The sequence below is a fragment of the Staurois parvus genome, unplaced genomic scaffold (genome assembly GCF_062004578.1).
Source record: "Staurois parvus isolate SC_StPar_1 unplaced genomic scaffold, SC_StPar_1.0 ptg000500l, whole genome shotgun sequence".
NCBI classification, from domain to species: Eukaryota; Metazoa; Chordata; class Amphibia; order Anura; family Ranidae; genus Staurois; species Staurois parvus.
In genome coordinates, this window is record NW_028318296.1 from 213,854 (window position 1) to 230,111 (window position 16,258).

At 44.9% G+C, this 16,258-nt stretch overlaps 1 protein-coding gene across 2 annotated transcripts in view; it reads left to right on the top strand.

Moving 5' to 3' along the window:
* The window catches only part of LOC149452041 (uncharacterized), an 860,283-nt gene that overhangs the window by 115,969 nt on the left and 728,056 nt on the right, over positions 1-16,258 (top strand). Inside the window, exon 2 of one of the 2 annotated variants that reach the window (XM_089689853.1) lies at positions 6,012-6,122. The exons of the other annotated variant lie outside the window; for it this stretch is intronic. Within the exon in view, the coding sequence (XP_089545979.1) occupies positions 6,012-6,122 (111 nt within the window). The remainder of the gene's footprint in view (positions 1-6,011; positions 6,123-16,258) is intronic. 2 annotated transcript variants of the gene reach the window in all.

Genomic DNA, 16,258 nt, shown 5'->3' on the forward strand with positions numbered 1-16,258 from the left:
TTTCCACATGCCTCGCACCTCCAGGACGGGCCATCATCATAGGGGGGCGGCGCCTTGCCGGGCGCATCTCCTTTCCTGTAATATACATATACAACTCCCCCGTCCTGATTCAGTTTTTGCTCCACCCACCTTGTTTAACTTTCTCAACTTTTTTACATACTCTGGTCCCTCTCTCTCCTCCACCAGTTCACAAGCAAACGAACTGTTCTCTGGCTTTTTAAGTTTCTGTCCCATTTTGTTTTACTTCCCTCCCGGGGACCCTAAGGTGGTCCCCAAAGCCATCACTCTGTTCTGAAAGTGCTGTGCCATGAGACAGTGTAAGCGGAACCCGCGCAGCACTTTGCCCCCCCTGCTCCTCCTCCAGTAACTTCCCTATTTTCCTGCTACACTGAGAATAATGTACATTAACCCTGTAAACCAATATATCAGGAGCTACGATTGTCACTGTACTACTTTACCAATCCTCACTCTTTCATGTACACCAAACATTAATCCACATACACAGTGTGATCATGACATAGTATTTCAGACACGCCTGTTGGGAGTAATATGTTTGTTTGTTTTTTTTAGTTTTCTTTTTCCTCCACAAGCCAATCCCTGGCTGTGGTTTTTTCCCCCGTGTCGCCATTACTGCGACTACGAGTTCCCCTCGTCAGTCACCATCACTGCGACTGCGAGTTCCCGGCACCCTCTCTCAAATCAGGGTGTATCCTGTCCACTCCTGACGAGGAATATTTTGCCGTAATTCTCCCCTCCCTCACAGGCGCATCAACAACAACCCAACCAATCACACTGGTACACACAGACAACACAAAAGACAAGACATATCACACTGGTAGATGACGTTACACTGACAGGTGGGTTCAAAGGAGCCCCGGGCAAGTATACCTGTCACTTTGCTGATCAATGGATAGCCAGACGGGTGAGTAGTCCCGCTGGGCAATTCCAGACTACGCAGGTAAGGAATTATTAAATATAAAAATTCACTTACCGCTTTTTAGAGGTGATCAGTCTCCGCGTCTGGAATGCTCCATGGTCCCCCTCATCCACTCTCTGTTGGCTGGTCTAGTGTTCAGAAAACCCGGGCCCCACGTTGGGCGCCAAAATGTCTTGGACTCGGTCACTTACAGACCATTTACCGTGATCTACCAGTGAGCCAAATTAATATAGAATTACGTGCACGTGGAAGAAAGACACTGACACTGTTGCAGTTTGTCAACTTCCTAAAATTCTGTTTTATTGAGGAACTAACAGTATCATTTATAGGGCATATGATGCAGGCAAAGCATATACATTGATTGGGTGAAAAGTCCACTGGGTTTCTGCATGTTCTTCCATCCGTGTTGATATCTTCCAATCATTGTCCCCAAAAAGACTCATTCCCTTTTATGGGGGTTGTTTACATTAAAAGATACTTTTCTCCTAATGAGTCACCAAGGGTGAGACTCCGGATGAAGGCGCCATCTTAATTATCATCATTGTTCTGTCAACCTATATCTGATTGTTTACTTAGGAGAGTAAGGAATTTGTTTTTTTAAAGAGCAAGAAGCATAAAGTAGCAAGACTATAAAATCGTCATTTTACTGATCATCTAATAAAATGTGGACTGTCTATCACAATCCACTACAATAGATGCTGCTGCACTGCTGACAAGCTATGGATTTCTCTGTGTGCGAGAGGGCACAGTGCGCCCCACACACAATGATGTGTCACTGGTCCTGGGGGGGGCACCACTGAAATATGGGGAGGCAAAGCCTACCCCAGCACCCCCCTAGATCCGGCCATGATCTATACCATAGTTTGTAGACGCTAGAACTTTCACACAAAGCAATCAATATACACTTATTGGGATTTTTTTACCAAAAACATGGAGCAGAATACATTTTGGCCTAAATTTATAACTAACTTTGAGATTACTATATATGCTTTATAGCCGAAAGTAAAAAATATTGTTTTTCTTCAAAATTTTTGGTCTTTTTTCTTTTTATAGTGCGAAAAATAAAAAGCGCACAGGTGATCAAATAGCACTGAAAGAAAGCTCTATTTGTGTGAAAAAAGGACGTAAATTCTGTTTGGGTGCAGCATTGCATGACCGCGCAATTATCAGTTGAATTAGTGCAGCGCCAAGTAGCAAAAAGAGGCCCGGTCATTAATGGGGGTCAGTCCTCTGGAGGGCAAGTGGTTAAAGGCAGGCCTGCTTTCAGGAATAACCCACTACCTCCTTTCCGAGGAGTCTGATGGGTCCCCAGTGAGCAGAAACTAATACTAAGCTGCAAATAAGCTCACAAAGGGTCCTCAGATCCGGATGGCAAGGGTTAAGTGTGAAAGAGAAACACTTCAGTATATCATTTACAATGTTTCCATAACACCCCGGTCACATCAAACCCTACTTTGAAATCATTTGACTTACAGCCCTGCGACTTCAAAGTCGGGTGACATGCCGATTTCAGGTACAATTTGCAACACATCTGATACAGATATCTATGCAAATTGCACCAAAAGTAGTGCATGTATTACTTTACAAATGGATGTGCCTCCGACCAAGTCAGAATCTCTCGATATGACCACTCTAATTGCGGACAATAGGCTGCGATTTGGCATGCCATCCGCAAGTCGCATGGCATGCAGATCGCATGCCAATTGGCATCCAGTGTGACTGGGGTCCTAAGAGCTCTGTATTCTCTTCAGCGTTCTCGTTGGGCCTGATAGAAGTGTGGCTGTGTCTAGGGGTAAATGAAGGCTCCTTAGGGTAATCGCTCCCAGTGGGCTAACAGACAAAATAAAGATTTAGCACTTCTCTCTCTGATTGGTGTAAGATTCCCTTAAAGTAGTTCAGTAGTAGAATGATCCTGTAATGACAGATAGTAACAGTGGTATAAATGTTGGAGATGAAGATAGTGTTCGGCTCCATGTACACGAGACATTTGGAAAACACATCTGAACGATGGAAACTGACTGCTGGAAAATGTAGGTTAAAAAACGTCTGTTTAGCCGCGTTTACATAACGTGTTTATGCGCGCTTGCATTTAGAAGCGTTTTTTAAAGATAACATCAGGAGACCTTCCAAAATGTCCAGAATACACTGAAAAACAGTAAAAAATTAACTATTTCAGACATTTTAAGAGAAATAGAGAGAGCAGAAGCAGAGAGAGCAGTATGTGTTGAGATGACCTGTCTTTTCTGGTTGTATTCACTATGGATCCCATCATGAGCAGAATGCGGCACGTTCTACCATTTTTTCCTTCACGCAAAACCTGGAACTGACTGCGCTGATGTACCGGGTCCATTTGAGTACCTGGAAAAAGCTTTGCATGCATTTCTGATGATGAAAAAATACTCTGGACAGCATTTGGTTATGGAACAGTTAAAAACGCTTCTAAACACAAACGCTTATATTTACAGTTAGCCGCGTTTACAAGCGTTTGGCGTTTGAAACGTTGATAAAATCTACTCCTGAATGTAAGTTTGGTGCGTTCAAAAAAACGACTGTAAACTCAACTGCCTGTAAATGACATAGTGTACATGGACACATAGGAACACATTAGGGAGGGTTCAGGAGCTGCTGAAAAAAATGCAGAAAAGCTCCTAATGTGAGTTTATCAGCTGCAGTGTACATGAACCCTTCTTCTTAGGCAAAGCACAAGCGGATAATGACAAGTAGCCTGCTGAGTAAATCAATCACTTGCTTGTTATGTCAATGGGCACTTGTCACACTAATTGTGTAGCGCGGTATCCTGAGATTGGGATGGATGGTATCTGTGGTGTAAATGTTCTCCAGCAACACCGCCGGCACTTGTGGACAGTGTTCACTATTATGGATGAGGGTGTAGCTGTAGTGGCAGCCAAGCAATGTTCACTATGGCAGTGAGGTACATTGGGTTTCTCTCACCCGATTTACTTTGGATTAGCAGGGTGCGGCGGTCCATCTCACCCGCAGAACAGGAACAGTCCTCGGCCCCTCCGGTTCAGGCCTGAAGCTGTGCTTTCTCTCTTTCCTGCTGTCAGGGTGTTCGGCTTGCAGCGCAGTAGGCCAGACCATCAGCAACCTTCTCCACCCTTTCTCTCTCTACTGGCTCCACGGCCTAATTTGTCTCCTAACGATCGGGACCCAGGACTCCCAATTCTGGGTCACATGATCGCTTTGATAACCTATGATTGGCTATCACAGTGATCAGTCACTGTACAGCCGGCCCTTTTTTTTTTTCTTCCTCTATGAATGGAGGAGAGAGATACATTGTATCTCTCTAACTCCTGGCATAGAGGGCAAAGAAATGTTTGTTAAAAAAAAAAATTATAAATACGTTAGTGTCAGTGTGTTTTAGGTAAAAAAAAAAAAACGACAAATGCGCACTATTAAAAATATGTGCAGCACTAATTAGTAAATTATAATAAAATATATATAAGAAATGTCCCCAATGATAAGAACATAAATTAGTGACAGTCTCTATATGATGAATATAAGATAACAGGCACACAATGGCAGGGTACAGAGGGGTGTAGTTAGCAGGATAGCAGGCACACAGTAGAGGGTTACAAGGAGGTGGCAGTTGGTAGTGTAGCGCTGCCCCCTATAGTCCTGCACAGCCAGGCAACACGCATTTCCTTCTAGCCTTGCACTCCAGAGACAGTAAACAGACCTTGAACTTGGGGTTTTTTTGCATTTTAATATGGGATTTAAACTTGGATGGGGATGAGGGATACGTGGGACGCCCAATGAACTGTTGAGCTGATGGTAACTTCCTAGAACTATGTACAAGTGCTCAGAAGGGATTTTTTCTTCTTGGAGAGCTATCCAGCCTTTCCTGGTATGCCACCTCAGACTCTAAACAAAAAACCCCACAAAAGGATAGAGCACCTCAAAGGCTAATAAGCAGCATAAATGTATTATGGACGTAACAATAAAACAGATCATATATTCAAAGCAATGCACATACCCCATCCATCTCCTCCCCCCAGCCCCCTACCATCAACCAACCCCTCCCCCCCAACAATGTCCCACACAATCCCTCCCACCCTCCCCTCCCCCTCCCAGGGCAACCCCAGCAACCCTACAGGTCCCCCCTCCTCCCCGAAGCCAGGTCAACATGGGCTAACCCTCCACCCCTTACAAAATCCCTAAAGTCCCCCTGTCCCGTGCAGATGGACACACTCCCCGATAAGACCCTTCTGTGGTAGTGCTGATGACAGTAGGTGTGTCAGGACATGGAATCCGGCTAATGACAGAAATCCCAAAAAGTATAATAGAGTATAGATCCACAAGGTGTAGTTCCACCATGAAAGAGGAGAGCAGCTAAAGAAGGGGCAACCTGGGTTCCTCCAAGACAGTGTGACTCAGTTCATATCTGTAGTAGGTATGCCGCTGTGCTCTAAATCCTCCTATATCCTCGTAGCCATCACTGGAGCCTGTCTATGTCAAACCTTAAATCTGCGTGCACTCGTGAAATGGCAACAATTTTTTTACTTAACTTTTTTTAAAAAAAGCTCCCTATGTGATGATTTTTTTTGCTGACAGGTTCTCTTTTTTTTTAAATGTCCCGGGCCCACAGATGGGCAAGCAAAGCCTGGGACATATAGCTGGTGGGGGGAGGGTGACACTGTGGGCTGTGTGGAAGCAATCGGGTGGCAGCGCTTCCACCTGACAGGTGAGCCCTGCTGCTTGCCCGCAGCACGGCTGAAGGCTAAAAAACCCTACCTGCCCGGCGCCCAGAACTACATGTCCCGGGGGTCAGGCGATAGGAACTGCACATCCCTGCTATTCCCCCGCTGGGGTTCTTGCAGCTGATTGCAGACAGGGGTCATTTACAAGTGTGAATGCTCCTGTAAGTAAATAGCTGCCATTGACCAGTGATCTCCTCCTCCCTGTGAGAATACATTGGAAGCTGAGTCAGAGCAGATTTTATTGGCCTTCTTCAGTATTAGAACAATATTAGGATGATAATATGTTCATCTTTGTGACTAAATATTGTTTTTAAACATCACTTTCTGCTGTGTGTTATTGTGTTCCTTTCCAGACTTTACAATTCTCCACCTGAAAGACGATCCAGACCCAACCGGGAAGGAAAGGTTCAGACTTATATTGGAGTATCTGCACAACCTAACTGAATCGATGAAACAGGCATTTGGTAAGTGATTTTGTCTGGGAGGCGAAAAACAAACAAAACCAATTGGCCCTTTCATGGCCCTTTCATGGCAGACACAGATTCTTGTGGGCTAAAAGTTCACTACATGAAGTGTGTGTTAAACAAGATGACTTCTATTGACTCGCCTATTTGTGTATAAAATAAAATACAATCTCATCCCCCAGGGCTGCAGCTGGACCTTGTACAGCCTGTCTGACTGGATCCCCCTAAAAATATCAAAAGAAAAATTTTCACTAAAAATATACTAAAATCATTATTAGCGGACACAAATACAATATAACTAATACAAAAATCCTGCTGAATCTAAAGGATAACATAGTATTGAGGTAATAAATAAAGCTCAGTGTAAATGAGGTGTTGGGGATAATTCACATAGGTGCTGTGGCCTGTACAGTATGGGTCAGTAGTTTGTTTATGGGGCAGGGGCTGTGTGCAGGCAGCCTATGTTACACAATGGGGACGCAGCACATGTATGAACACAGCCACAGCTCCTAATGTGACAGGCGTGTGGGTGCAGGTATACAGCCTTGAACAGTGTGCATTTGGTGACGCTCACCCACCCCTGTATACCTATTAAACGTAGGACCTGTGGCTGTGTGCATGCCCATAGAGTAACAGGCATCTTCAGCTGCATAGACAAACCACTCATTCACACAGCCAGAGTACCTGTGTGAATGAGCACTTAGGGCTTGTTCACGAGTGAGGTTGTGGGGTGGAAAAACCTCACAATTGAGCTGCACTTTTACTGCTCCCCAACCACTACACCTTTAGCTGCAGAGGCATTCACTGGGGATGTACATATGCCATGACTGCTTTGCTTCATGGCTGTGGCAAGGATTATACCCCCGGTCCACACGACCCATTCAAGTGATTGGTGCTGCTTTGCAAGCATCTCACAACGACATGCATTGTTCAGTTTTAAGTGCACTAGTGTGAGATGAAGGGGTTAAAGGTCACTGCCTATCAAATGCTTACTGAAGAGCGAAGAGTACAGGTAAGGGGTAGGTGGTAGGATAGCAGGCACACAGTTGCAGGGTACAAAGAGGGGGTAGTTGGCAGGACAGCAGTCACACAGTGGCAGGTTACAGGGAAGGGTAGTTGGTAGGGTAGCAGGCACACAGTGGCAGGTTACAGGGAAGGGTAGTTGGTAGGGTAGCAGGCACACAGTGGCAGGTTACAGGAAGAGTAGTTGGTAGGGTAGCAGGCACACAGTGGCAGGTTACAGGGAAGGGTAGTTGGTAGGGTAGCAGGCACACAGTGCCAGGTTACAGGAAGGGTAGTTGGTTGGATAGCAGGCACACAGTGGCAGGTTACAGGGAAGGGTAGTTGGTAGGGTAGCAGGCACACAGTGGCAGGTTACAGGGAAGGGTAGTTGGTAGGGTAGCAGGCATACAGTGGCAGAGTACAGGAAGGGGGTAGCTGGTAGAATAACAGGTCCGGGCAGAGGGCAGTGAACTGGCATGCAAGGTGTACAGGCTCACAAGGCTCAATGATTCAGGAGGGGGAGGGATGGTGGCACTAGGTAAAATCTGTCTCAGCCATCCCTGCCCCAGTGCGAGAGTTAACCCTGTGCCAGTATGTAAACAGCGGTTGCACCATGCATATGAGGTATCGCCGTGAACGTCAGATCAAGGGCAGTAATTCTAACACTAGACCTCCTCTGTAAATCTAAAATAGTAGCTTGTAAAGGCTTTTAAACTATGCCTATGGATATTAAAAACGTATGCAATTTGTCTCCATTGCACGGAACATACGCAGTTTTAAATCATGTCATGTTTGGTATCTATTTACTCGGCATACCATCATCTTTTATATTTTACCAAACAATTGGCCAATATATTGTGTTTTTGTGCATTAAAAGTAAAAAAAGTGTTGTTTTTTTTTAAATTTGCTTTTGAAAAATTGCTGCGCGAGTATTATGTGACATAAAAAATTGTAGCACCCACCAATTTATTCACTAGGGTGTCTGCTTTAAAAAAATATATAATGTTTGGGGGTTTAAATTAATTTCCTAGCAGAAAATACTGATTTTTTTTTCATGTGACTAAAAAGTGTCTGAAAAGGCTTGATCTTCAAATGGTTAGAAGAGTGCCCCCACCCCCCAAAATGACCTCTTTTTGGAAAGTAGACACCCCAAACTATTTGCTGAGAGGCATGTTGAATCAATAGAAGAATCTATTTATTTTAAACCACATGTGAGAGACATTTTGTCAGTTTAGCCAAGTACAGGACCTCAAAATCCAATAAGCACCTTCAGGCTTTTAAAGGGCATTATTTCCTCATTACCCTTCCTGACTACCTATCACCGTTTTGGAGGCCCTGAAATGCCAGAATAGCACCAACCCCTCCCCCCCCCCAAATGACCCTTTTTTGGAAAGCAGACACCCCAAGGAATTTGATAAGAAGCATGGTGAGTATTTTGCAGATCTCTATTTTTTCTTTTCTTTTTTTATATTCCAAAACCTTGTGAGAAAAAATGAGATCTGAAAAATACTCACCAGGCCTCTTTTTAAATTCCCTGGGGTGTCTGCTTTCCAAAAGTAGACCATTTTGGGGGGGGGGGGGGAGTTGGTGCTATCCTGACAATTTAGGGCCTCCAAAACTGTGATAGGTAGTGAGAAAGTGAAATGAGGAAGTTACGCACCTTCCGGGTTTCAAAGTTGTCATTGGATTTCAGGCTCCTGTATGTGGCTAGGCTCCCAAAACATCTCACACATGTGGTATCCCCATACTCGGTAGAAGTAGCAGAATGTATATTGGGGTGCAATTCCACATATACCCATGGCTTGTGTGAGAAATATATAATTTAAATGAGAACTTTGTGTAAAAAAAAAAAAAGTTTGTCATTTTCCAGAAACTTGTGGAAAAAAAAAAACTTCCATGGACTCAATATGCCTCTCAGTAGATAGCTTAGGGTGTCTACTTTCCCGAAAAGGGGTCATTTGGGGGTGTTTGTACTGTCCCGGTATTTTAACACCTCATGAAATGTGATAAGCACTCAGAAAGTAAAAGCTGTGTAAATTCCATGATCTATACCATAGTTTGTAGATGCTATAACTTTCACACAAAGCAATCAATATACACTTACTGGGATTTTTTTAACCAAAAACATGTAGCAGAATATATTTTGGCCTAAATTTATGATGCAATTTTAGTTGTTTTTGGGATTTTTTTTATGACCGAAATGAGAAAATATTGTTTTTTAAAAAAAAAAAATTCTAAATATTTTTTGTTTCCTAGCACCAAAAATAAACAGCGCACAGATGATCAAATACCACCAAAAGAAAACTATTTGTGTGAAAAAAAGGACATAAATTTCATTTATGTACCGTATTGCATGACCGCGCAATTGTCCTTTAAACTAGTGCAGCGCTGTATAGCAAAACAATGTCATGAATTGCAGTATCTATACCAGGGCCGGATCTAGCCTGTCTGATCTGGGGGTGCAGTAAAAACAGTCAGGAGGGATTAATGTCTACACACTAACATTTTAGGAAAACTCATACAAATGAGCGCAGAGAGGCCACTCCAGGTGGAAACATGTGAACAGTTAAATCATGAGCTCACCACTGCTGCCTTGTTAATCATTTGCATGATGAAGAGAACTGGAAAAAAAAGGTGCTGTGGAAAATGCTCTCAGACAAGCACCTTAGTGAAGGTGCATCTTTATTGGGTGAGACAAAGTAGCAAATATAATAAAATTGACCAGCCTGAAGTGAACAGTGTGACTCCAATGGACGGCCCGTCCGCTCTGAGGGGAGCTGAGATCAGAGAACGCTCCTGTCGGCTTCAAATCACGTGGTGTCAGCGTCCCGGGCGGTGTCACCATGGCAAGCGAAGGCAGTGCCCGGCGTTGTCTTCAGCTGGGAGCATATGTAGGGTTACCAAGACGACATGTTTCACGCAGTTGCGCTTTGTCAAGTCTCTGGTAACCCTGGCTGGCGGCCATTATATAGAAGACCATTAAAGGGAAGGCTGGCTGAGTGTAATTAGCAGGGGATGGGGTGTCAATCAGAGCGGACGGCTCGTCCTGAAGCAATGCTGAATACAAATTTAAAGGTGCAAATTATAAAAATTGATATGTAGTGATATGTGTGTAGGCGGGGCAGCGTGACGAACGTGAAGGGAGCTAGGCTCCTCTCACAGTCCGACCTGAAGACCGGAACGGCGCGGGAACACGGCAAGAGGAACGCGCGGAGCAAAGGTAAGTGAATTGACACAGGGGGGACTTGGGGACTTAATATGGGGGATGAATTAATATGGGGAATGAATTACTATAGGGGGGATGAATTACTATGGGGGATGAATTACTATATGGGGGATGAATTACTATAGGGGGGATGAATTACTATGGGGGATGAATTACTATATGGGGGATGAATTACTATGGGGGATGAATTACTATGGGGGATGAATTACTATATGGGGGATGAATTACTATATGGGGGATGAATTACTATGGGGGATGAATTACTATATGGGGGATGAATTACTATGCTAACTATGGGGGAATATTACTATACTTACTATGGATAACACATACACATCATTCATCTACTCTTGGTTGCGGCCCTCAAGTCAAAAAGTTTGCCCACCCCTGCTCTAAACTATTCTAGCAGGGAGTTTTACACAGGCACAAATGTGAAACTGGCTGGGATTGGTTAAGGCTCTGTACAGTGTGAGGCTGGCTGTGATTGGCTCACCTTATACTAACTCTTAAAGGCATATTTTCCTTTTCTTCTTCTGCTAACACAATGAATACATAAATGTCATATAACAATCAAAGACATAAATCACAGCAATGATTCTGCTTTTGGCTTTAACATATGCACATATACACTGTACTGAGGTTATTGGCAGGTTTGGTATACACATATATGTGAACCATATTATCAACCTAGGACTGGTCTTAGCTGGCCAGCTACACTACTGACCAAGTCGGAAACCGCACCGATATGACCGCTCTAATAGTGGATAATAGGGTGCAAAGGATTATTTTAAAAAAACTCTTCATTTACATTTACTTTTCTGCACACAAACATGTATAATTTTGTCTCACTGAGTCTATCATAAAGAACTTCATTAAAGCCAGCAACTGTTGAGATAATGAACACCTTGGTCAGGCCTATGTCATGTACAATATATACCGTATTTTTCGCTCCATAAGACGCACCTAGATTTTAGAGGAGGAAAACAAGAAAAAAAATATTCTGAACCAATGGACAGGAGATGACCAGAGACTGCGGACACAGTACAGGAGATGAGCAGAGACTGCGGACACAGTACAGGAGATGACCAGAGACTGCGGACATAGTACAGGAGATGACCAGAGACTGCGGACACAGTACAGGAGATGAGCAGAGACTGCGGACACAGTACAGGAGATGACCAGAGACTGCGGACATAGTACAGGAGATGAGCAGAGACTGTGGACACAGTACAGGAGATGACCAGAGACTGCGGACATAGTACAGGAGATGACCAGAGACTGCGGACATAGTACAGGATATGACCAGAGACTGCAGACCTTTGAGGAGCTGGGGGGAGGGGGGGGCAGTTACCCAAATTTGATACCCACTCCCACTTCTGCGTAGTTGTCCTCCCCCCTCTCCCTGCCCGTAGTCTTGTTGGACACGTGATAGGTCCCAGAAGACTGCTGGACCATTCGCACATGCGCAGTGTGAAGCCGCAAGCTGTCACAGCCGGCTGTCCTCACTGAAGATGACGGTGTCAGGGAGAGACGACGACCAGTGAAAGCAGAACACCGCTGGACCGAGGAACAGGTTCTTCTGCACAATAGAGCCAAGCGGGGGGAATACCGGGCCGGCTGCTCCATATTTGCTCCATAAGACACACAGACATTTTCGCCTATTTTTTTGGGGGAAAAATGTGAGTCTTATGGATCTGCAGCTTGTGGTGGGGTAGTGCAGCATTTAGGGGGTTCAAACAGATGTCAAATTCCTCTGAAGAGTAATCTGTGAGTGGATTGGTTTTCAGAGGAGTAAGTGTTTTTCAATCAGAAGAGCAGAGGGAGGGACATCTGAAAATGGTAACAAATGTCAAGGGGGGGGAGGGGCAGTATGTCTGCACTTACCAACTACTCCCTCAGGCAGCCAGGATCTAAAGTACTTCCTGCAATCTTTACGTAATCCAACTTGGAGTCTGTACATACACAGCAAGCCCTGTCAGTGCGTGTGGGGGGGGGGGGGGTTGAGTATAGGCGGGGCAGACACAGCAGGGATAGGATGGGGGGCGGGGCAGACACAGCAGGGATAGGATGGGGTCGGGGCAGACACAGTAGGGATAGGATGGGGGCGGGGCAGACACAGTAGGGATAGGATGGGGGCGGGGCAGACACTGTAGGGATAGGATGGGGGCGGGGCAGACACAGCAGGGATAGGATGGGGGGTGGGGCAGACACAGCAGGGATAGGATAAGGGGCGGTGCAGACACAGCAGGGATAGGATGGGGTCGGGGCAGACGCAGCAGGGATAGGATGGGGGGCGGGGCAGACACTGTAGGGATAGGATGGGGGCGGGGCAGACACAGCAGGGATAGGATGGGGGGTGGGGCAGACACAGCAGGGATAGGATAAGGGGCGGTGCAAACACAGTAGGGATAGGATGGGGGCGGGGCAGACACAGCAGGGATAGGATGGGGGTGGAGCATATTCAGCCTGCTCCGTTCCATGCATCCAGCACACTGTACTGAGCACTGCTGATCCTGTGTCTCTCTATCTCGCTGACAGAACTGGTGAGAGTGATACATTGAGTAACAGGATCGGGAGTGCACCCCCCCTCCCCCTCCCAGCCTGAAACTCTGGCCGTGACAGGGAGATGCTGCACTGCTGACAAGCTATGGATTTCTCTGTGTGTGTGAGAGGGCACAGTGCGCCCCACACACAATGATATGTCACTGGTCCTTGGGGGGGCGGGGGGGCACCACTGAAATATGGGGAGGCAAAGCCCACCCCAGCACCCCCCTAGATCCGGCCATGATCTATACTATAGTTTGCAGGCGCTAGAACTTCCACACAAAGCAATCAATATATACTTATTGGGATTTTTTTACTAAAAACATGGAGCAGAATACCTTTTGGCCTAAATTTATAACTAACTTTGAGATTACTATATATGTTTTATAGCCGAAAGTAAAAAATATTGTTTTTCTTCAAAATTTTTGGTCTTTTTTCTTTTTATAGCGTGAAAAATAAAAAGCGCACAGGAGATCAAATACCACTGAAAAAAGCTCTATTTGTGTGAATAAAAGGATGTAAATTCTGTTTGGGTGCAGCATTGCATGACCGCGCAATTATCAGTTGAATTAGTGCAGCGCTGAGTAGCAAAAAGAGGCCCGGTCATTAAGGGGGGTCAGTCCTCTGGAGGGCAAGTGGTTAAAGGCAGGCCTGCTTTCAGGAATAACCCACTACCTCCTTTCCGAGGAGTCTGATGGGTCCCCAGTGAGCAGAAACTAATACTAAGCTGCAAATAAGCTCACAAAGGGTCCTCAGATCCGGATGGCAAGGGTTACGTGTGAAAGAGAAACACTTCAGTATATCATTTACAATGTTTCCTTAACACCCCGGTCACATCAAACCCTTTGAATTTGTGTGATTTACAGTTGCAGGATTTCAAAGTCGGGTGACATGCCGATTTCAGGTGCGATTTGCAAGACATCTGATACAGATATCTATGCAAATTGCACCAAAAGTAGTGCATGTATTACTTTAGAAATCGATGTGCCTCCGACCAAGTCAGAACCTCTCCGATATTACCGATCTAATTGCGGACAATAGGCTGCGATTTGGCATGCGATTCGCAAGTCCCATGGCATGCAAATCGCATGCCAATTGGCATCCAGTATAACTGGGGTCCTAAGAGCTCTGTATTCTCTTCAGCGTTCTCGTTGGGCCTGATAGAAGTGTGGCTGTGTCTAGGGGTAAATGAAGGCTCCTTAGGGTAATCGCTCCCAGTGGGCTAACAGACAAAATAAAGATTTAGCACTTCTCTCACTGATTGGTGTAAGATTCCCTTAAAGTAGTTCAGTAGTAGAATGATCCTGTAATGACAGATAGTAACAGTGGTATAAATGTTGGAGATGAGGATAGTGTTCGGCTCCATGTACACGAGACGTTTGGAAAACACTTCTGAACAATGGAAACTGACTACTGGAAAACGTAGGTTAAAAAACGTCTGTTTAGCCGCGTTTGCATACCGTGTTTATGCGCACTTGCGTTTAGAAGCGTTTTTTAAAGATAACATCAGGAGACCTTCCAAAATGCCCAGAATGCACTGAAAGACAGTAAAAAATTAACTATTTCAGACATTTTAAGAGAAATAGAGAGAGCAGAAGCAGAGAGAGCAGTATGTGTTGAGATGACCTGTCTTTTCTGGTTGTATTCACTATGGATCCCATCATGAGCATAATGCGGCACGTTCTACCATTTTTCCTTCACGCAAAACCTGGAACTGACTGCGCTGATGTACCGGGTCCATTTGAGTACTTGCAAAAAGCTTTGCATGCATTTCTGATGATGAAAAAATGCTCTGGACAGCATTTGGTTATGGAGCAGTTAAAAACGCTTCTAAACGCAAACGCTTATATATGAAGTTAGCTGCGTTTACAAGCATTTTGCTTTTGAAACGTTGATAAAATCTACTCCTGAATCCAAGTTTGGTGCGTTCAAAAAAATGTCTGTAAACTCAACTGCCTGTAAATGACATAGTGTACATGGACACATAGGAAAACATTAGGGAGGGTTCAGGGGCTGCTGAAAAAAACGCGGAAAGGCTCCAGAACGTGAGTTTATCAGCTGCAGTGTACATGAACCCTTCTTCTTAGGCAAAGCACAAGCGGATAATGACAAGTAGCCTGCTGAGTAAATCAATCACTTGCTTGTTATGTCAATGGGCACTTGTCACACTAATTGTGTAGCGCGGTATCCTGAGATTGGGATGGATGGTATCTGTGGTGTAAATGTTCTCCAGCAACACCGCCGGCACTTGTGGACAGTGTTCACTATTATGGATGAGGGTGTAGCTGTAGTGGCAGCCAAGCAATGTTCACTATGGCAGTGAGGTACATTGGGTTCCTCTCACCCGATTTACTTTGGATTAGCAGGGTGCGGCGGTCCATCTCGCCCGCAGAACAGGAACAGTCCTCGGCCCCTCCGGTTCAGGCCTGAAGCTGTGCTTTCTCTCTTTCCTGCTGTCAGGGTGTTCGGCTTGCGCGCAGTAGGCCAGACCATCAGCAACCTTCTCCACCCTTTCTCTCTCTACTGGCTCCACGGCCTAATTTGTCTCCTAACGATCGTGACCCAGGACTCCCAATTCTGGGTCACATGATCGCTTTGATAACCTATGATTGGCTATCACAGTGATCAGTCACTGTACAGCCTGGCCCCCTTTTTTTCTCTCCCTCTATGAATGGAGGAGAGAGATACATTGTATCTCTCTAACTCCTGGCATAGAGGGGAAAAAATGTTTGTAAAAAAAAATTATAAATACGTTAGTGTCAGTGTGTTTTAGGTAAAAAAAAAAACGACAAATGTACACTATTAAAAATATGTGCAGCACTAATTAGTAAATTATAATAAAATATATATAAGAAATGTCCCCAATGATAAGAACATAAATTAGTGACAGTCTCTATATGATGAATATAGCGTGATCTTCAGCTTTCAATCCAGTGGTGGTGCTCTCAGTGGTAAGGTAAGAATTACGCACTCACCAGAAGCGTAATTTAATTACGCAGTATGTAAATCAACACGGATCCACTTCACCGATACAGGTTCGGACTGGAACTCAGGGTAGGTTCTTCTTCAGAATGATATGGGTATGAGCCCTCAATGGATGTAGGTAGATCCAGCTGGCCAGAAGTCCCTTTAAGGGATAGGTGGGTAAAGATGCCTGCTTACAGGTGCTTCCCTCTCTGGGTATGGTGGACAGGAGACTGGCTCGCAGCAGGGCTCTATAAATAATAAGACTCCTCAAGGGAGACCAAGGAGAGTGCCCATAGTATAGTAATTATTGTTAAAAATGTATTCAGTAACAAAAAGATTCCATAAAACATGTGTATCAGTTAAGCAGCATCAGGTATGTAAAACAACTGACCATCCA